The sequence below is a fragment of the Microchirus variegatus genome (genome assembly GCF_963457635.1).
Source record: "Microchirus variegatus genome assembly, chromosome: 5".
NCBI lineage: Eukaryota > Metazoa > Chordata > Actinopteri > Pleuronectiformes > Soleidae > Microchirus > Microchirus variegatus.
In genome coordinates this window covers 35,965,507-35,988,707 of record NC_139806.1, presented here as the reverse complement: position 1 = coordinate 35,988,707, position 23,201 = coordinate 35,965,507, and the positions used below count along the sequence as shown (strand labels likewise).

Here is a 23,201-nt window from a genome sequence, read left to right as displayed (position 1 = left end):
ACGATTGATGATACAAGCTGTCAGTCACTAAATAAATCAAGTGAGAAGTTTTTTCTTCCACAGTTTACAGTCTCGTCGAGGATATGTCAGAGGTGAGAGGATGAAATAAAACTTGGTGTCTTTAATTCACTAGCAGTACAGATGTGGCTTTTCAATAAAGCTTATGAATTAAGAGCATTAGACTGGACAGGGAAGTACAGAGAGTTGGATGAAGGGTCTATAGATTTTTTTTCTTTTTATCTCTCAAACCGAAAGATATGCGCATACATCTTGTATTTGTGTATATGCCAGAATGTTAATAAATCCCACAGCAGATACATTCTAAGTTTTAAAAAAATGGGCTGCACAGTTGTAGCATTCATCATTTTTATGTTATTAATTATTTAGAGGTGCACTGAATAGGTCACCTCCAAACAAAGAAACAAAGTATTTGCAAGGTGAAAGGAGTTTGTACTCAACCACTTTACTTTTAAAGCAATAGTTTCTGGTGAAATATGTGTATATGTGATGCTCTCACTTGTTAGGTGTCAGACTGGTGTGATTCTTATTCCCCTGTAACCATTAAAAGCACAGTTTTATTTCTCTCTCGTTCATTCTAGATATCAGCAGGGTTTCATTAGCTTAAAAACTACCTATGGCTATCAGTGCACCTGATTATGTCTTTTTTTTTTTTTTTTCCAGAAAAGCTCATTAGCCACCACCAAATCCAAGATGGCGGCCCGCCGTTTTTCAAGATGGCTGTGGCATCAAATGTCTTTTTACGGCAGAATGTCAATAGTTGGACGTGTCAATGATTTGGCATCAAACTGTAGGTATTTAGACATGAAAAATTGAAACAAGTGCAAATTCATTGAAAATCACAGTGCCTCCTGGTGGTGGAACAAGAACATTACAACATTAAGTGAACACAACAGTATCCACCACTGGCTTTAAGGGAAATTTAAAGAGGATTTTAATTGTGTCACAAATGGGAATGAGATTGTGTATTTCTTTTTTAGTGTAATAACAAATACTGACCTGAGCAGAAGTCATCTGTATATCGATCGTAGGTTGCATGACAGTTCCTCTCGTCACACTCGCAGGTGTCGCCATGAATATCTCCCCAGTCGCCAGAGGGATCTACATCGTAACAGGTACACTCACCACACACACAGGTCCCTTACACAATCACACACAGATACATACGGTACATTGTATTAATTGCACAATGCAGCAAATATACAAATGCAAAAAAAGTCAAATCCAACTCATTGACATCTTTCCCAGATGAAGGTGGGGCTTTTTTTTTCCTTTTTTAGTAAAGGCAGCCGCCAGCAGGAAAAATACTCTTTCTCCTCTTGTCTCATTTTTCTTCCCTTTTATCTCTGTGTCTGTTGTTCTGTCTCTCTTTTTCTCATTTGTTCAACATCTTTGCCGGAACATCAGCTGAGCTGCAGCCAGTGGAAATCCCATTTTCTCTTATCGTCAGTGACAGACCAAAGGGAACCCCGGGGGAGAAGGCCAGCTGGCAAGTCTGTGGGCTGTGGCTGGCGTGCAGTGTTTTTGCCCCTGGCTGTTTAGTTTTGGTCTCCCTCATCAACTCACAACCCTGGAGCCCTGCATTTTAAGACGCCATGCACCTTTATGTCCATCAGAAAATGTCACAGCTGAAGTTCACCAGAGCAGCTCACAAAGCTCAATAGTTTCTGCTCAAAATTGTCCCAACTTTCTCTTCAGGAGAATGGGAAAACACTTTTTTTGTTATATTATTGTTTTTTTTTCTGTGAAAATCATATATAGAGGTACATATTGAGATGTTATCACTTTGACAGCATGCCACTTGGTGTATAATTAGCTGAAATGAGGAGGCGAGGTGAACCAAACAGACACAACAGACAGAGTTTTCTGTTTGGTTACCAATACATCCATGCTGGTTACGCTCTGTCAACCAAATCATTCTCCCATTTGTTTCCGACTAAGGTTGTTTTTGAGCAAAGAAAACTGGGGGTGCGGTGTTGGGCATTTAACAGTCTAATTCAAAACACATCACATCTGTAGAGAATGATCAGATCAAATCAACGATCAAATCAACCATCTATTGTGAAATCATCTTCGTCGAAGCATTTAAAAAACGCGGAGCAAAAGTGGCTGCATGTCACATGGGGATGACAATCATTCTCATATAATCAGTCACAAGTGTTATGTCTTGTGGGAACTGTTTGGCATTTGAATGGGAATATGTTTGTATATTTACAGACAAAATGTCTTCCAAACGGAAACCAAGTGCATCAAATACAGTGATCTGATACTGACACTTTTCTATGTGTTGACAGTTAAGTATGTAGACCCACATGGGCAGATTATAGAGATTATCATGTTTATATTCATAATGAATACCAAAGAGATATTGTTAATTGCAAATACAGACGCAGACTGTGAAAGGCTCAAAAGTATTTAAATTCAAAGATTTCCTTTTATGTGTATTGTTCCACAGTTGGTGTAGTGGTTAGCACTGTTGCCTTTGCAGCAAGAAGACCCGGGTTTGAGCAAGGGCCTTTCTGCATGGACTTTGCATGTTCTCCCCGTGTGTGCATGGGTTTTCTCCGGGTTCTCTGGCTTCCTCTCACAGTCCAAAAACATTGCAATATGGGGATTAGGTAAATTGGACACTCTAATCTGACCATAGGTGTGAGTGTGTGAGTGAATGGTTGTTTGTCTCTATATGTGGCCCTGCGATGGACTGGTGATGTGTCCTTGGTCCAGCTGTCAGCTGAGATAGGCACATCAACCCCGCGATCCTCGTGTGGAGGATAAAGCGGTGGAAAATGGATTTATTTTTCTGAACAGATAAAGTAGAGAAACTTTAGTCCTCACCCTTTTTCACCATCCACCAATCAATTAAAGGTCACATAGAGTGGTCCTGTTGCACATAAATGTTAGTTATGGAGGTCTACTTAGAATACATTAACTTGTTTTTATGCTCAAAAACCTCCTAGTTGCTGTAAACGAGCCGATAGAAATCTTTCTTTTCTGACGCTGTTTCCCAGCCGCGATATTTCAGACATAAATCTCACACCCAGAAGACAGAGTGTGTTGTGATTGGCCAGCCAGCATAGAGCCTTCCCAACTGTCTTGTGATTGGCCAATACCCGGAAGTGACATTATCAGCACACCCGCTCTCAGAGGCGCAGCGCCCCCCTCTGGAACGGTGGATGCACTGCTCCTCATTATCAAAACATTGTTTTAACAATGTTTAGAAATAGCTTCTTCACGACTCCCCGCCGCAGTCCCTTTTATGACTTTGACCCGGAGTCAGACCCAGAGTCAGAAGACACTGTCGCTCGCGAAACACCTCCACAACGGACGTTATTCTGCGGTTCAGAAGAAGAATAGAAGATGTGCCCGGACTAGTGCCCGGAGCAGGACGATCTGCTGTTCAGGAGAATATGATGTTTACGTAACCGGACCAAGTTTTTTCAGAGATCTCGCTGAGCCCGAGATTACAATAAAACACAGCGTTCTCAGCAGTGGCTGAACTGTTTGTTTAGAACCTTCAGGGCTTCTTAAACAAGGTAATGACGCAGATACACACTAAAAAACAGCGTTAATTGGAACTTCAGGTCTAGGTCCGCTTTAAAATGTGTCTAAAAAGTGGTTAATTAAGCATTAGAGTGATAACAAATAGACCAGATTTGTTCTGAAAACAATGAAAAGCCAGCAAAGCAACACACTATGAAAAAATACTATGATTGGCTTTAGCTAAATTTGGTGAGAATACCTATTATGCAAATGATCTTTGTTCTTCAGTCAGGGTAGGTCTTGGGGTGGTCGTGCTTTTGTCTGTCAATTCCTATACGTCTACACGAAGAGGAATACAATGGGCCATTACACCACGAACACAGACGATATTTGTTCATGCTGCGTCAGCTGTGCACTTAACTATAAATTGCACCTCTGCAATGAAGCTCTGTCTGTGTAGTCTACCATTTAGCCTTACCACTTAGCCAGCCCTCAGCTAGTCCACTGTAATTAATTTTAGAGAGCTGTGCTGAAATCCCACAGGATCACTTGAGTTAGGTTAGTGGAGCCATTTTCCTGACTGCCTGTCCACCAACCTCTGATGACTTTCAGTGGAATTTACATAGGCCTTGAGGGATTTAAACCAGTCTCTTTTGTGCTCTCTTTTTTTCCTTCTTTATATGTAGCCCTGTTTCTCCTCAAATAATATAGGTCATGAAGCAAATTAAATACAATTTAAAAACCATTTTAAATCTGCCATGATTGTATCAAAAGATAAATATTAGCTTTATTTATAAAAATGTCATCAGCCATCCAGTTTCCCCCACATGATCACTATGGTTATAATGACTCATGACAGGTGATGAGCAACAGCACCATCTGCAGCAGGTCAATTTAAAGCTCCACAGGAAACACTGGGACATCTGCATGTGGGTGATTTCCCACTACAAACTACCTCATATCTTTTGTTCTGCTTCAGTAATAATGGGGTCAGGAGTCGGTGGCGCCAAGTTTGGGCATTAATTTGATGTGCCTTTGTATGCAGATTATTGAACATAACGTTTTTTTTGTTTTTTTTTTCAATTTGAACAATTAAATTGGTTGCTATTGTACTGTAGTCACATTTGACTGACCATGTAAAAAAACTAAATGAAAAGAGTATTTATGTTTAATGATATAAACCTTAAAACACAAACACCTGATGACAAAAGGGGGATAACCAAAATGACAACAAATATTATCTATCTATCTATCTATCTATCTATCTATCTATCTATCTATCTATCTATCTATCTATCTATCTATCTATCTATCTATCTATCTATCTTTTAAAATCATTAAAATCATTAAAATATCACCACAGTAATTAAATCAACACACAACAATTTCAGAATCACATCCCCATCTAAAATGGCTTTATATGACGCAGGTAAACAGACCTCTGTTGCTGCAGATTTTGCCATCTGGAGATGTGCATCTCCGCTTGCTTTCCCATGGGCTGATGTCACACTGGAATTCACATTTGTCTCCATGCCAACCAGCAGCACAGTAACAGTTTCCACAGTAACACTGGCCATGGCCTGGAAGCAGATCAGAATGCACAAGCAACAATTGAACATTTTACTTCTGGTGGTTCCGGATTAACAGATTTCACTGATTGTTTACCGTATGTGAATGTAATATAATTAATCACATAATGTAAAAACTATATGTATCATGAAATTATTATGAGCCTATGAACGAAGACAGCATGAGGACGGGCAGTCCCTGAATAACCATGTGTCTGAGGTTCCTGTGCTGTTGTTGGGAAGAGTGAGCACGTGGCACGTGTTTGTAGACATACCTCCGCACACCTCTCCAGTGTCCTCGTCCAGACACTCGTTATCGTCACACTCACAAAAACGCCCCGTCACCAGGCCTCTGTTGTCCTTATCGTCACACATGCAGCTACCACAGTGGCAGGTTCCTATGGAAGATATTAATTTTTTAAAAAAGAAAAGAAAAAAAGCTGATTTGTTATTTAATGTTTATTTAACCCTGAGAACACAGAGAATTTTCGGCAATCGCATTAAAAATGCCTTTTGTAAAGCCTGAAGATGTGACCTATAAACACCCCCCCCAGGATGTCCATATAAGGATCTTGTAAGGCGTATTATTCCCACTGCAATTTACCGAGGGAACGCCTGTGGCGTAGACCTGTGCCGTGTGAGCACTGAAGGTTAACCTTTTTTTTCCTGGGAAGTTGAGATTGAGACTTAGGCAATAATGTGCATGCATTTTGGACTTCATATCATGTTCACAGTAGGAAGGAAAGGATTTGTGCAGCTGTGTACTGGAGGCACCGTCTGAATCAGGTGCCAACAGATCCAGACCGGTGTTGGATTCAGATGCACCATGGGGACAGTAGGCCAGACAACTCCATGCTGTGACTACATTTGCATTTCTACATTGCCACATACTGCACATTGCACACTTTCACTGACACATACAGGCTTCCATGCAAATATTAAAACATTCTTCATTTAGCTGGAGGCCCTGCAGGCCAGTGGTGTGGTCAGGTGGCTGAGTGACTGTCAGTCTGTGGAAAACAACCTCAGACATCACCTCACACAGTGAGTGTCTTCGGTGTGCCAAATGGTATTCACGTGTCCACAGAGATAAACACAAAAACAATTTATTTTTAATGCTCTAAGGATCATAGTGAGTATTTCTGATGATCCTTAGTCATGCATGAATTATTCAATTTACCTTTTTTAATTAAACAGAAATTGTTCATATTTATAGATACGGTATGTGTGTGTGCGGGTGCAAGGAGATTGTATCTGCTTGTGACTGGAAGCAATGAAAGTGTGTAGTCATAACAATATATAATTGATCATTTACATCAGTAATGAGCTATTTAGCAATCTATACAACGTGGTTAAAATATTTTACATTTTATGTTAATATTATAAGCTTTTTTGAAAATCCGACAACCTGAATTGCATCTTTATTATACAGTAGCTTACTCCATGTCCATAAATCATTTAGAAACACTATTAGTTTAAGCCAAATTATGCATTGCTGGATATATGTTCCTGTTTAATGAACACCTTTGTTTGTGAGCATGCAATGTTGTTGTGGGTGTGCACGTGTGGCTGTGTTACCTCTGTTGGAGCACATCACCCCCTGTGGGTTTTTGCAGAGCTCCCTGCTCTTCTTGTTGGGGAGGTTACAATCGTCCTGGAACTGGCAGGCATCTCCTGACCAGCCTTCATCACACTCACACACCCCACAGTCACAGTAGCCACGGTCTAAAGTGAAGCACAGCATACAATGTTATGCGACTTTATTATTTGAATACGATGACATTCGGACTATAAGGAGAGTACAATATGGATCATATTGTGTATACTGTACTCCAGCAACATGCAGACCCACATCATATACCCGTGTTACTCTTTTAAACGGATGTGCAATATAATTCACTTCAATGTGCATTTTTACATTATATTTTCCACTATGTTTTTTAAAGTGGCGTTTGAAATACAAACCTTTTTTGTTACAACATATCATGGTGATATCCCAGCTTCCCCATCCATCACTCTACGATAGCAAAACCTCTGTTAAGTGTTTCAGGAACCCGCACATGCAGTTTGGCGTCACTATTTTCCCGTCATTGTAATGGCCACAGTGAGCAACATGGAAAACAGGAGGAATCATATGATGCAAATGAGCACTGTTCACTGTTTTATAAATGATGCTCCTACTGCATTTAACAGAAAGGGGCCTTGTATGTCACACTCAATCATTCTACTGACTCATTCATCATGTAAATGCAGTGTCCTTTTCAAGGGCTATCCATCAGTCATTAACAACGGCCAAGTCCCCTGTCTCTTCTCATTATTGAAACATCTCAGGGACATTTGGGAACAATTATGGGCAAATATATATATATATATTTATTATATTAATATATGTATTTCTAAATTTCAATACGAAGTATTACAATTGCTGGACAATAAACGTTGTGCTCAATAGTTAACAACAGAGCTATAAATTCACTGTAGACCACAAACACTGTACACTGCTCTATTATTCAGTCCACTCATGACAATTAGGTAACTTGTAAAGATAATATGAAAAATATTTACGCATTCTTTTTTCAATTTGTAATTTTAGAGTCGCAGTATGAAACATTTTTGTTATTTTTCTGCCTCCTGATGGTCTTCATCAACAGAAAGGATGTGGCATGTTCTATTATCATCTGAAAACAGGCTCTGTGAAGCAATACTGTCAGACTTGACTGAGGGAGTATTTGTGTGTATACAGCAGCAGTGCAAGAGTGGGCGGGGCAAGAAGCATTGATCTAAAGCATATCTTGGGCACATCTTTGTGTTTTCAGTCATTCTCCAATCTGTTTGTTATACTAACAGTACGGTGGCCCAGAGGTGTCAGGCCAAATACAAACGCCACAACACAAATACAAACATCACAACACAAATACAAACACCACAACACAAACACAAAAGCCACAACAAAAACACAAAAGCCACAACACAAATACAAACACCACAACACAAATACAAACGCCACAACACAAACACAAAAGCCACAACACAAATACAAAAGCCACAACACAAACACAAAAGCCACAACACAAATAAAAATGCTACAACACAAACACAAAAGCCACAACACAAATACAAAAGCCACAACACAAATACAAAAGCCACAACACAAACACAAAAGCCACAACACAAATAAAAATGCTACAACACAAACACAAAAGCCACAACACAAATACAAAAGCCACAACACAAATACAAAAGCCACAACACAAACACAAAAGCCACAACATAAACACAAAAGCCACAACACAAATACAAACGCCACAACACAAATACAAACGCCACAACACAAACACAAAAGCCACAACACAAACACAAAAGCCACAACACAAATACAAACGCCACAACACAAATACAAAAGCCACAACACAAACACAAAAGCCACAACACAAATACAAAAGCCACAACACAAATACAAAAGCCACAACACAAACACAAAAGCCACAACACAAATACAAAAGCCACAACACCATATTTGTGGCGTTTGTATTTGTGTATTTGGCCTGACACCTCTGGGCCACCGTATAACAGTCTTGCTGTTGTGACCATATGAGTGTGTGGCTGTGAGTCTCTCTCTATGTGGCCATGGGGACCTTGTCCAGGTTGTACCCCACGTTGCCCTATGTCAGCTGGGATTGGCACCAGTGACCCTATGTGGAGGATAACGTGGTAGAAGATCAGTGAGCTCCATCTGTCTTGACATAAAACAATAGCAACTGAACTCGTTTGATAATGACATTAATATAACAGACATTATATCTAAAAGTTATGCAGCACAGTTTTAAGTTTTTCAGATGGGAATTACAGCTATAAAAGACAATTAAATTGTCTCCAACTTAATTCAGCGGACTATTGCAAAGTCACATCCACCCACTGGCCCCCATTAATCTCTGCTTGACAATTTTGCTCACATAAAATGGCCTCTTTTTGGTTGGTAGGCGAAGGTTTATGTGTGTGGGATGGTGGCTGTCTTGTCTGCGTTTGATTGTGCATCTAGTGCATCCAGAGCAGTGATTCTCTGTTGTTTCGGGATGTCAGGTTCCTTCCTACACTTCTCCAACGCACACTTCCAGCTACTTATGTCCCATCCAGTACACAGACACATGCACTAGGAATTTTTGAAAACGAGGGGTTGCATCTGCACCGGCATCAGTGGCAGTAATAACAGGTGATGCAGCGTTACCGTGATTAACTGCTGACAAGGAGAGGATGGTGACTCACCCAGAAAAGCTAATTTTGGATTTGAATTGAACTTGTTCCTGCTTCGTGATTAACAAGGAATAACACTGACAAGGAGATAAACAGGGAAATGTGTTTGCATGGTATATAATAATTCTGTAATGCTCACTGATTATTATTTAAATGTATGCGCCCAAAAGTAATTTGCTCTCTGTGAATAGAACACTATTCTGAGATTTCATTGCAGTTTCAATTATAAGCATATGCCCAGAATCCAAAATTGCATACTGCAAATCCCAAAAAAAACTCCCTGAAACTGTTTATATGCTTATTTATTACTTGCACTTGATGTTTCTCCCTCTTCAGATGACATTGCTCCACTTATTGTGTCTCAATCTCTTTCTCCATAACATGATACTCATTTCAGTGAATGATTATTCCTACTCGCTTTCCATCCTGTGTGGCTCGTGGAGCGTGAAACGACAGCACATCAGTTTGTCTTCTGTGAAAAAGATCTAGGAGACACCTGTCTTGGATATTAACTCATAATCTCGACATGCTGAATGAGTATTAGGCTAATTTTGATCACATCTAGCAAAGTTACCGGGGGAAACAGGGGAGGAAAAAAATAGGGCATCTTTACAGCATCCTACCTAAAAGTAAGGTGTCTAATTCCTTATTATTCACATGATCGCGTCGTCTGAAATCGAGATTTGGTGAGAACACATGACACAGAACACATGAGTAGAACAGAACTGGAATTTTCGATATATAGACATATTATGTCTATGTATACTAGGGGTGGGGGGGGGGCAATCAATTCACATAGGAATCGCGATTCTAATCATCCACTATTCTGAATCGATTCATAAACTTCAAAAATCGATTTTTATTTTTTTTATTTTAAAGTTTCTATTTTGAAAAACCACACAAAACACCAGTTTGTGTTATTTGTGTACAGTTTATTTGTGTAACTTCTGGGAGAAAAAGGCAGCTAACCTAAGTTTGTATTTGTTTTGAATGAATAAATGTTAACTTTTTTCTTCAGTTTGCCTTTGTATGATCACATTATCACATTATCTTATACAAACGGTGTTGTTCTGATGCCATAATTTGCCTTAACACACTATGCATTGTACACATTTTTGAATCGAGAATCGTATGAATCGAATCGGTTGAAACGATTTTGAATCGAATCGTGACCCTAAGAATCGGAATCGAATCGTGAGCCACCCAAAGATTCACATCCCTGATATATAATATATATATATATACTGTATATATAAAAGCTGGATACTGGCCTTAGTGCATATATGACACTGTCAAAACAGGACAGATTGTAGCCTCCTAATTCTCTAACTTCACATTTTATTCTCTTGTGCCTTCTTTTGTGTTTTAGTGCATACTACTGGGACTTATCAAGAATCAAACTTTTACATTGAGGCCCATACAAGAAACCGTCAGTTATCACTGCAATATGGAGAAAATGTCGTTTTCTGAGCCAAACTGTCTTACTAGTGGATTCAAAGAGACTTGAGTGGCTTTTTCTTCTTGCAGCCCACGCTGGAATTAGGAGGTGACTCACCGAACAGGCACACTGCCTAGCAAAGCTCAGAAGTGAGAGCACATCAAAATATGTACAAGGGAAAAAAAAAACAGAGATGAACAATTTAATGGACCGTAATTGCTGAACGACTGCATTCCACTCTGAGTGCTTATTCCCTCTCTCTCCCTCTCTCTCTCTCTCCTGTAACTCATGCTTTAAATGTATTTAATGCATAATCACTTAGGACAGACAGCCATTACAGACTTGTTTTCCCCTAATTGGTTTATTTGTGTACAACATGTCTACATTTAAAGCAACATCACAGGCTTGACAGAAAATGTATCTGGAGAAGTTTGATTTGGAACAGCAGAGCACAACTCTCATGTGCTGCTGACACGAACCTCCCTTGGGTGGGGTCTTCTCTGCCTCTCTGTTAGGAGGCACAGGCCGGCAGCTGAGCCAGAGAAAGAACAGAGGCTATGAAAACCATTTGCCTGAGAGGGTTGTGTTTGTGTGTTTGTGTGTGTGTGTGTTTTAGTGGAGAGAGAAAAAGTTTTCACTTTTGTAGGCCATGTCCCGTCTGAACTGCTCCTTTGAGATGGTGTTAGAGGGACTCATATATGCTAAAGTCATAAAAAAACAAATCACAAATTGTTTTGGACTGCAGACTTGTTTGGCTCTCTGCTGAATTCCACATTGGTAGCACATTGGTTTCCAGACACATAGAGAGCCAGTGACAGTGGCTCATTGCACAGTCCGTGTTTTTGCGTTTTTGACGTGCATTTCCGTTGTGTTGTCTGCTTTTTTTGTTTGCGTTTTATGATTTGCGTTTCCGTTGTGAGATAATGTTGTTGTGTTAAATGCTTTTGTGTTTGTGTTTTCTGCTTGGGGCAGGATTCGAACTGGGGCTTTTGTGTTTGCGTTGTGAGTTAATATTTCTGTTTTCTGCTTTTGTTTTTGTGTCGTGTGATTTGTGTTTGTGTTGTGAGTTAATGTTTTCGTGTTTTCTGCTTTTGAGTTTGCGTTGGGAGTTCATGTTTTCGTGTTTTCTGCTTTTGTGTTTGTGTTGTGTGATTTGTGTTTCCGTTTTAAGTTAATGTTTTTGTGTTTTTGGTTTGCGTTTGTGATTTTTGATTTCCGTTTGTGTTTATTGATTTGCGTTTGTGTTTATTGATTTGCGTTTGTGTTTTTTGATTTGCGTTTTTGATTTTTGATTTGCGTTTGTGTTTATTGATTTGCGTTTGTGTTTTATGATTTGCGTTTGTGTTTTTTGGTTTGCGTTTGTGTTTTTTGATTTGTGTTTGTTTTTTTTGATTTGCGTTTGTGTTTTTTGATTTGTGTTGTGTTTTGTGATTTGCGTTTGTGTTTTTTGATTTGCGTTTGTGTTTTTTGATTTGCGTTTGTGTTTTTGATTTGTGTTGTGTTTTGTGATTTGTGTTTGTGTTTTTTGATTTGCGTTTGTGTTTTTTGATTTGTGTTGTGTTTTGTGAATTGTGTTTGTGTTTTTTGATTTGCGTTTGTGTTTATTGATTTGCGTTTGTGTTTTATGATTTGCGTTTGTGTTTTTTGATTTGCGTTTGTGTTTTTTGATTTGCGTTTGTGTTTTTGATTTGTGTTGTGTTTTGTGATTTGTGTTTGTGTTTTTTGATTTGCGTTTGTGTTTTTTGATTTGTGTTGTGTTTTGTGAATTGTGTTTGTGTTTTTTGATTTGCGTTTGTGTTTTTTGATTTGCGTTTAAGTTTTTTGATTTGTGTTGTGTTTTGTGATTTGTGTTTGTGTTTTTTGATTTGTGTTTGTGTTTTTTGATTTGTGTTGTGTTTTGTGAATTGTGTTTGTGTTTTTTGATTTGCGTTTGTGTTTTTTGATTTGCGTTTAAGTTTTTTGATTTGCGGTTGTGTTTTGTGATTTGCGTTTGTGTTTTGCACCTCAGGGCCACCGTACTAAATGGTTCAGCTGCAATGCTACTGGATATGGTAACAGTAATACTAGACAAGTACAAAACAAAGTTGGTCATATAGTGTTTTTCTTTAACTGGGATAGTTGAAGCCTACAGCACCATGGGCCACCCTGTGTGCTTTTGACAATGAACAGAGACCATACAGTAAATCACAATGAAGCACAGCCTGTCACACAAACCAGACACAAATATTTTTGCTCATTTCAGCACAGACAGGGAGAGCAAGAGAGAGAGTTGGGAATGGGGAGGGACATCTCATGCGGCTTATTCAACAGAAAAGGGATGGCTGTGAAAACAGAATGGAAACACTATAATGTTGACCATCCATCTCGACAACAGAGGCATGGTTACACAAATACAAAATAAAAATGAACATTTTGATTGTACTTAAGACCACATTACTGTCATGTTTGGGTTTGCATATGCTCCAGCTTATGTTGAACAGAGGAAACAGATGAGGAAGGTTAAAACAGCCTGAAATGACGAGGAGGATTTGCACAGTTGGTGAACAGATGTGAGTCCGTGTCATCGTCTCATTGCTCTGCTATAATGTGGGATGTGCTAGAGGGGGGGGGGGGGGGGGAAGACATGTGACTGACAGGCTGCATCAGTGTTTTGTGTACGTCTTATAAAATCATATTCCCATTCCACAGAAATAGTTGATATGGACTATACACTGTGTTCCTGTGCAAATGGAAATCCAGAAAGGCTTTTTTTTGACAAGGTAAGATTTGCTGGATCAAAAATGTAGACAAGAAAATTTGCTGGTACACTGTAGGTGCCATGGATCAGTGAGTGAGTCATCTTTCAAATAGACGTTTCATACTCGGCTCCACGAGTCTACACGCCTAAGTGGCCCTGGGCAAGACATTTAACCACAAGTTGCTCCTGATGGCTGCACCAGCAGTGTATGAATGGGTATGACAGATGTGTGGTAGAAAATTGCACCGCAAGTAGATGCACCCTACGACTCTCTCCATTCTCCTCTAAACATCCCTTAAGAAAACAGCAATATGTTATATATGAACTACGCCCACGTGTTACTTTAATGCCTCCACCTCTGCCTGTATTGTACGAAAGCACATTGGGCCGTTTCTGTTTCATATAAAAATACAGTAGAGTGTACAGTGTTTCCAGTTAGACACATAAGCAACCCATGCACCAAAAGGAAAGACCATGAAAAATCACCATGAATAGAAACAGATCAGTACCTGTTTTTTTAAATACACAATATTATAATATTTTATCTACATTTATGTTGACAGGATAAGATGATAATATATTCCATGCCATCATTTGGGAAACTATTGCCTTCAAGTCACTCTGTCCTGCTTGACTTGTTGCTCTGAACGAGAAGAACTGAATATCCTGGGGTTTTTTTGTCAGTTGAATGCCGTCCAAGTTAAAAGAACAACCGAATGCCAGGAAAGCTAATGTTTTTGGAAAGAAAAATCACACAGTTTATCCCTGAGGAGGGAAAAATCTATCGGATCTTATCGGTGGTTGGGTTGTGAGAGGCAGAGATAAGGAAGCCACAGGGAGAGAAATTGGCTGCCGATTTCAGACGGCAGAACGGGCATGCTCCATGGACCATTGAGCAATGGGGGGGGGGGGGGGGGTGGTGCTCTTTTCAATATGCTTTGAGTATAACAGTTGGTGCCTATATGCACATGGGAATATGACTGTGAAAGTATGTGGCTACTCGTGCAAATGTGAATTTTGTGAATATTCCAGATAACTCTCTGTTTGTGTGTATATGTTTGTTGGGAAAAACAAGGACATTTTGGGAGAGTGAGGATATTTTGCATGTCATCACAAGTTTTAAGGGCCTTTTCAGGGTTAAGACTCTGTTTTAGGGTTAGGGCTAGAATTAGACTCAGAATGGGGTTTGTTATAGGAGTGTCCTCGCTAAGATAGTTGTACAGGAATGTGTGTCGTGGGTGTGAAAACCCATTCTTCTTGTGATGCATCTCGAATCCATTTGCAGACTGTGTACCAGTGAGTGAAACCCCATTATCAGGCCGAGGCAGGGTCTTCTCACTCCAGACTGCTGGACCATAATGAGCTCCTCACAGCAGCCAAGTTGTCTGCCCAAATAAATCACTACCCCTCACATGCACTCACACACACACACGCGTGCGCACACACACACACACACATTGCATTACACCTGTCCTGAGTGCACACACAAATAACTCCATTAAACCCTGACACTCGTAGTCCAGTGACAAAAGGGAGGATTTTCTTTCCTTACATCAACATACAGGGATCAACCTTTTTTCCACAGCTTCCAGGATGCATCATTTTGTCAATTAATAAAACAACACAATGCATTAGTTTTAGTCAGGTGCACACAATCAGCTCTTTTACCTTTACTGTATATCAGCTTATCTGATTGTATCCAGCCTGCTCAATCATCTTTTGTATAACAACTGAGCACCTTATTTTATATTACAATCGCAACAATAACAACACGGTAATAGTATAATAATAATTTTTTTTAACATAGAGGTGGTATTATGGTAATACCATCTTACGTGTTAATGAAATATTCAGCTTGGTAATAACAATGATAATAAATAATATATATATCCAATAGGATATATAACAGTAATATTAAAAAATTTCGGAATCAGAATTAGCAAAGGTAATTGCCAATGATATTGATATTTCCCACCCAGTTATTCCATTACTACCAAGGCATTTCTCTGTGATTACTACAGAAACAAGAGAGTATTAACATAATATTACTTGCCAATGATGCAAGGATTTCTCTGAGAACTCAGGATACTCCAGGTAAATGTCCTAATATTCCAAAAACCACAGCCCAGTAGAAACGTAGGCATCTGTAACCTATTTTAACCAACCAGCCGTCTTTTTCCAATAAAATCTTTTGAAGCACTGCTGTGGTGATGATGGTGGCTTTTCAAATACACAATAAAGCAGTGCAACCAAAATACTGAATATTATTTACATCTGTTAAATATCTGTTTCTTTCTTTAAAATAACATCAAATGAATGGGATGAGGGCCCACGGTTGGTGAAGTGGTTAGCACTCTTGCCTTTGCAGCAAGAAGACCCGGGTTCCTGGGTTCGAGCCCCGTTTGGAACAACTTCGGAAGAAGGGCCTTTCTGCAAGGAGTTTGCATGTTCTCCCCGTGTGTGCGTGGGTTTCCTCCGGGTTCTCCGGCTTCCTCCCACAGTCCAAAAACATGCGATATGGGGATTAGGTGAATTGGTCACTCAAAATTGACCGTAGGTGTGAGTGTGTGAGTGATTGGTTGTTTGTCTCTATGTGGCCCTGTGATGGACTGGCAAACTGTCCAGGGTGTACCCCGCCTATCGCCCAATGTCTGCTGACATCGGCACAGCACCCCCCGTGACCCTCTGGTGGAGGATAAAGCGGTAGATAATGGATGGATGGATGGATGAATGGGATGAGGTTGACTTTTTTTTTTGGCTTGAGCTTTCCATTTCTTCCAGCACCTGGCTATAATAGAATCACCAGCTGTCCATTGCCAAAGCCTCTCTTACATAAGCCCACAGAAAAGAAACGTGCTACTTCATATGCTATATGAGGTATGTGTCTGTGCACATCTGCAGAGTCACGTGATAGAAAAAGAGATTTGATCAAACAAAATGCTGTTAAAAGAAGAGGAAAAGTTGTTCTGGCATATTTTGTCTCCTTATATAACGCCAAATCATGTGGTTATGTTGTGGGAAAACACATGCAGAATATCATTATTATACACACCGTTGCAAATGTTGCCATCATGTGAAGCACAGACCCAATCGTGGCACTCGCAGCGAGGCCCAAAGAACTTCCCTGGATCTGTGGCTGTGCAGACGCAGACGCCGCATTCACATTTTCCCCTCCCGCTGCAAATCTTGCCATCAGGTGTGCGGCAGCGGCGCAGGGATGACTCTGTGGACAGTTTACACACGCCACCTATCTGCCTGGGGGAAAAAAAGAGAGGGACGGGTCAGTTGTTCTGCACCTTTAATAAAATGGTGAGGACAAAGGCCATGCGCAGTACCACCTGTGACTCTTAAAACTACAAAATACCACATCTGACAGCAGTATCTTCCTTCATACAAACAGTTTGAAGGAACACATTTAAAGGCGCCATATGTAAGAATGTGGTCAAATACGGTTACTACATTCAAATTCAAAATACAGAGGTCTTTTAGGTTTCTTTTTCTGACGTAACTGGCAACCCGTGGTTGCTCGGCAGCTGAGACTCTACTGAGTGCAATGATTGGTAGACGGCGGTAGGTGGCGCCACATGCCAAAACATGATTTGCAGTCTGCAAAATATTTTTTTTAATGCGAATATTTTGTTGTTGTTGGTGAGTTCAGTTTGTTATATGAACATTATTCCTGAGTCTCTGTGACATATTAGGTAGGATTTTATGGCCAGTTGCTTTAGATTTATTACACAATGCACCTTTAAAGGAAGAAGACATTACTACACAGTGGACAATTATCAGACTGGCTCAGCTTTACTCTCGGTGTGATATTTGTTTTATTTGGACGCTGTCAGACATTCCTTTCTTGCCTTATACTGATATTGGCCGTCTGTCCAGTTTGAGAACAGTAAACGCATTTCAGACATTTCAAACTCTCAACACATAAAGAGTTGGTGGCACTCCCATTGGAATTAAAATATATTGTATTATGTGTTCTTATGTGTCATCAGGAGTTTATACAAGTTCCATTTCACACTGGCTTCATCCATTAACTCTTGGCCTTTCTTTAGTGTGACTGAACGCCCCTTATCCAATAAGCCATTGATCTACTGACCAAATCAAATCAAACTGTTTGCCTTAGTGGTACTTTACAATAGTCCCTCAGTGAAAGTATATGAAAATATAATGAATAAATAAATAATACAATTAAAAAAAAAATCTCAGAGGGAGCACCAGAGGAGGTTCTTCCTCTTCTGAGACAGACAGATGTGCAATCAAGATAAACCCTAGTACTTTACCATGTGAGCATGACATTGACTGATGACTTTCTGCAGCCAAACACAACCTTGTCTCTGTTCTGTTGCATTTCACACTGCTGTCTCCTGATTTTCATTAAGGAATTTAAAAAAAGGCTACGTTAGCTATGAGCGCACGTACTGCTGCTGCTGCTGCTGCTGCTGCTGGTGCTAGCATTGTCTGGCCTGCAGCATGATTCAGCCTCAGCCACATGGGACTTTGTAATGACGGGTTATGTAATCCAGAGGATGCATGACAAGGAAGACACTGATGGTGCTAATCTCTCCATTTCAGGCGTCACTGTCCATCTAACAGCAGCACTTTTCACAGTTTAAAGCAGAATGTGTTGATTGTCTGATTAAATACCAATGCCGATCACTTCAGATGAGTTTTCTGCACCTGCTGTCGAGGTACCTGCTCTGCCAACTATTTTTACAGAACAGTCTAAATGTGTAGGCTAAATAGCATCTTTGTGTTTTTTTATCTGGTTCATACAGTTTCATACATGTGTTTCAATTTACTCAGAAAGTCCAGTTATGTGCCTCAAACTATTGTGACAGCATTGTTGTTCTTACTGTGAGTTACTTTCACATATTTGCTTATGCAGAGAGATAAAGCTTTGTTTAAGCTTAACCTTTTTTGTGCTTATTTTAACCACAAAGGGATGAGAATGTGTCCAGTAAGTAACTAAGTGCTTTTGTCCATTTTTTTTCCAGAATATCCAGAATAACTTCCAGGATCTGGTAGTTATTTACATTTTACTGCATGTTGAAATACTGTTTTAACAATTTAAAACTAAAAAAATTATTATTATATAATAATATATAATTTATATATATAATAATATATATATTATTTAAATGTGCATGAGAAAAACAGAGGAAAATACAGTAATCACTACAATTCTCAGGGAGTGTTGTTGTTAACACGTGTGTGGGTTTGTGACTGCTTCACCTACACTGCACAGTGGGACATACACAACACAATCATTACACACACACACACACACACACACACACACACACACACACACACACACACACACACACACACACAATGTGCACATGCTTGGAGTGAGCCCCCCCCCCATATTTTTTACAGTTGAGCTTAATTCACACACACACATATATATATATATATATATACTGTATATGTGTATATATACACTGTGCAAATTATATATATAAATATATATATATATATACAGTATATACATATACAGGTAGGTTAGTTAGAGTTCAGAGAAAGAAACACTTTTTTGGGTTTTCATTCTTATTTTTAATTCAGTTTGAAGCACAATTTTCTTTTCACCAAACCCATGATCACAAAAAGTGTGATCACTTCATTTTTTATAGCTTATTGTCAACTATATGTCCTTTTGAGAAAATGAGTGTTCGTACGTTTCAAAAAGTCCTATGCAAACGTTGAGTCGTAAGCTTTTACCTTCGTACTTGGTATGTAGCGTTGTGACCATTGTGACAAAGGCGTAAAAAATAAACTGCACAACACATGCGAGTTCAAACTGTCGGCAATCGTGAACTTTTCCGTCTTGCGCGCTTTAAATGTTGTCTTTGTCAGTGAAACTCTGCACCTCCCTCTTCCCCCCTTACTCTCCAGACTACCTTTAAAATAAATAAGAAAAACAAAGCTGTGTTGAAACTCACCTCGCTGATTGTAATAGAGTGTCCTCCACGGCAGAGAGCAGAATCAGAAACAAGGGCACTAACATGGACTGCACCAAAACCTCAGTGTGCATGTTTAAATCCCACAGAGACCTGAAGTAAAGTAGCTAAAAGGAATTTCCCAGAGCTTCCTCTCCCTAAACTGACAGGACAGGAGGAGAGAGTGAGAGGGAAAAGAAAAGGAGAGAAAGAGAAGCAGTCTGGCCTGATCTGGCTCAGTACCTTTCAGAGGCCAACAGTCCTCGCTATACAAGTGCCTTTGATTAGTCTTGACTCTCAGACACAATCCTGGGCAGGAGCTGGAGTGGGGAAAACTGCCAGAATGAAAAGTTTAGTCACCAGTTTGAGATGTAATTAGAAGCAGATTGTTTCTTTTTTTTCACTTTTTCCTCTTCGTTCTCTGCACGATCTCTCCATGGCGCTGTGTTCTTGTTCTTGCATGGGCCTTTTGATGTGGTCAATAATGTGCGGAATCTTAATCGATGCTTGCACTTATACGTGTCGACGATGTGTCTTGACGTGTCATAGGAAAACCCACAGTTGTGACAGAAAATCCCATTCTGAATCAATGGCTGTGGACAATACTATTATTAACATACAGTATAGGTGTATTCCAATTCCTTGCTTAACCCTCAATCTTAACCCTCAATCTTTTTCCTTACCCTGGTCGAAGGTCTAAGGACAGAGGATGTTATGAAGATTGATTGATTGATTGATTGATAAGGGCTGTATCGCCCTCAATATAGAGATTCTCAGAGACCACCCTTGGGAGCAAGGGCTACCCAGAATGCAATGCATGTTTTAACTAAACAAAGATGGCGCCGAAAGCAGCAGAACAAGTACGCTACAAATTAAGTATTTTCTTTGTTAATAGAGATATAAAAATGATGAAAACCATCGTATTATCTTAGTTTAGGCCCATATTATATGTCATTGTTGTGTAACATTTATTTTTATTTTAAGATCTTTTGTCAATAAGCGATCGTTTGCTATCGTTTACTTTTCAATAAGCCGTGGTGTGTGGTAACTGTCAGCTGAATATTTGTATGAGTATCATCTTATAACTAACTGACAACCTAATAACTTGACTGACAAACGGATCGTAATAATAATCGTGACATAAATGTGTTCTTCTTTTTCTTCTTTTTTGGAGTTGACAGACTGGACGCAGCTTTCGCGTTATTCTGCCCCCCGCAGTCTGAAGACTTATCTGCATTTAAGGGATGTCCCATTTCTAAGTGACAAAATAACCCTCAACACTTGGTTTTGAGGGCCAGTTAAGATTAAGGGTTGAGCTTGAGGGTTAAGATAGGAATTGGAATTGGCCCTATGGGTCTTTTGAATCAAGACTGCTGTGTGTGCTGTCAACACAATGACATATGTTGCCAAATTGCAGATGTAGTCTCATTACACTACTGTATACTCACACAAACAAAAGTAAATCTGTGGTGACATATGTATGTATATTCTGTGTGACAAAACTCTTGCTGTGTTTGTTTTGTTTGAAGTTAATGTGTCACTGTTTTCCTCTCACAGACACTGTTCAGCCACACTAGGCTTTAACCTGGTCATTTCCTTTCTATAATAAAGGTACAGCTATTATCTTTATGTTACATTGTGCAATGGTGATTCATTGGGGGGGGGGGGGGGGCGCAGCATCTTTTGAACTGGCGGGACAAGCTTGTGTCAAGAGCACACAGCAAGCTGATGTGGAAGGTGTGCCTTTAATCCGAAAGAGGCTCTTCACTGCCCTAAGCTGACCTGACAGCACTGTACTCAAATCAATCATTTATGAACACTGCAGCCAGGTCTTCATGGAAAGTGTCACTGTTATTGTAAGGGAAATAAAACTGTAGCATGCAGTCTCCATTTTTAGACTTAAACTCGAGATCTCGACAAAGTCAAAGTCGTTTCAAAGTCGAGATTTCGAGTTTCCAAAAAATTGTGAAAAAAAAAAAAAAAAAATGTTTTGAAAAAAAAAAAAAATATTTTTTTTTTTTAGGGAAACTCGAGATCTCGACAAATTCGTTTCAAAGTCGAGATTTCAATTTCCAAAAAATTGTGAAAAAAATAAAAAATAAAATGATTTTTTTTTTTTTTTGGGAAACTCGAAATCTCGACAAATTCGTTTCAAAGTCGAGATTTCTATTTCCCAAAAATTGTGAAAAAAATAAAAAATAAAATGATTTTTTTTTTTTTTTGGGAAACTCGAGATCTCGACAAAGTCGTTTCAAAGTCGAGATTTCAATTTCCCAAAAATTGTGAAAAAATTAAAAAGTAAAATGATTTTTTTTTTTTTTTTTGGGAAACTCGAGATCTCGACAAAGTCGTTTCAAAGTCGAGTTTCCAAAAAATTGTGAAAAAAAATAAAAATAAAATGAATTTTTTTTTGGAAACTCGAGATCTCGACTTTGAAAACTCGAGATTTCAATTTTTTTTTTTTTTTTTTTTTGGGAAACTCGAGATCTCGACAAAGTCGTTTCAAAGTCGAGATTTCAATTTCCAAAAAATTGTGAAAAAAAAAAAAAAAAAAATGAATTTTTTTTTTTTTTTTTAGGGAAACTCGAGATCTCGACAAATTCGTTTCAAAGTCGAGATTTCAATTTCCAAAAAATTGTGAAAAAAATAAAAAATAAAATGAATTTTTTTTTTTTTTTTTGGGACACTCGAGATCTCGACAAAGTCGTTTCAAAGTCGAGTTTCCAAAAAATTGTGAAAAAAATTAAAAATAAAATGATTTTTTTTTTTGGAAACTCGAGATCTCGACTTTGAAACTCGAGATTTAAATTTTTTTTTTCTCATGTCACTTCGGGGGCTCCGTAACTATAAGAAAGCAATTTAAAAAAAAATTAATAAAACATTGCCAGCTGTGGAGTTATCCTGCTCTAGCAAAGAAACACTTGTGATAATACATCTGTAGTTCATACAGTACATCAAACATCACATAAAAAACTATTTCAAAAGCAGAAAATCACATTTTTTTAACAATTATTATTGCAATATTGTGTTTATAGCTGAGCTCCTACAAGTCATCATCACAACAGGAAACCCAGTCAGATCATGCAGCAACTTGACATGTTGCCATGGAGACGGATGCGCGCCTCCGTTGCAAGAGCTGCTGTTGGTGGTGGTAGCTGCTGTGTGGATGTTCTGCGCGCTCCCGCTCTCTCCCCTCACGACCACAACATAGCCGGAAAACAGCTGATGTCATGGACAGGACGAGACGCGGCAAATAAAGGAAACCCTCGTCTCGTAAGTGATTCAGCAGTGTCTTCTTTTTCAGCCGCTACACTTTCGTCGCGTGTGTGTGTCATTGAACACACAGCTGTTGTGCTAAAAAAAAAGGATGCTAGCGATGCTCGGATGCTAGCGATGCTCGGTGCAGCTGCGCGCTAGCATGTCGGTTCTCTCCAGGAAGTGGAGAGATTATCATCCTGCGGAGTAGGCCTTGTTGAGATTATTGTCGTGTATCTGCCACAGAAATCACGGTGACAGGTTGTCACGTAACACGTCAGCTAAGCTTTAGACCTTACACCTGCCAAGAATCATGTTTGCATCCCGTGTTTCGCTAGTTTTTTAAAGCTAATAAGGCGCCCTAGCTCTCGTTTCCATAGTAACCTTGCCTCCGTTGATGTCATGAAGCATTATCTCATTAATACGTTTATAGATTAATATATGATTTGGCTTGTCGTGTGATGCAGTGATCATGTAGTTCCTTAAAAACGTTTTTGGATTTCCCCACT

General features: G+C 39.2%; 1 protein-coding gene across 1 annotated transcript in view; it reads right to left on the bottom strand.

The window, feature by feature from the left end:
• itgbl1 (integrin, beta-like 1) overlaps positions 1 to 19,584 on the bottom strand; it is a 39,876-nt gene extending 20,292 nt beyond the window's left edge. The window contains exons 1-6 of the mRNA XM_083890573.1: positions 19,441 to 19,584; positions 16,545 to 16,747; positions 6,645 to 6,791; positions 5,342 to 5,464; positions 4,938 to 5,078; positions 1,018 to 1,158 (exon numbers count right to left, since the gene is read on the bottom strand). Of these exons, the coding sequence (XP_083746699.1) occupies positions 1,018 to 1,158; positions 4,938 to 5,078; positions 5,342 to 5,464; positions 6,645 to 6,791; positions 16,545 to 16,747; positions 19,441 to 19,532 (847 nt within the window). The 5' untranslated portion in view covers positions 19,533 to 19,584. The remainder of the gene's footprint in view (positions 1 to 1,017; positions 1,159 to 4,937; positions 5,079 to 5,341; positions 5,465 to 6,644; positions 6,792 to 16,544; positions 16,748 to 19,440) is intronic.
• Between the last annotated feature and the right edge of the window lie 3,617 nt (positions 19,585 to 23,201).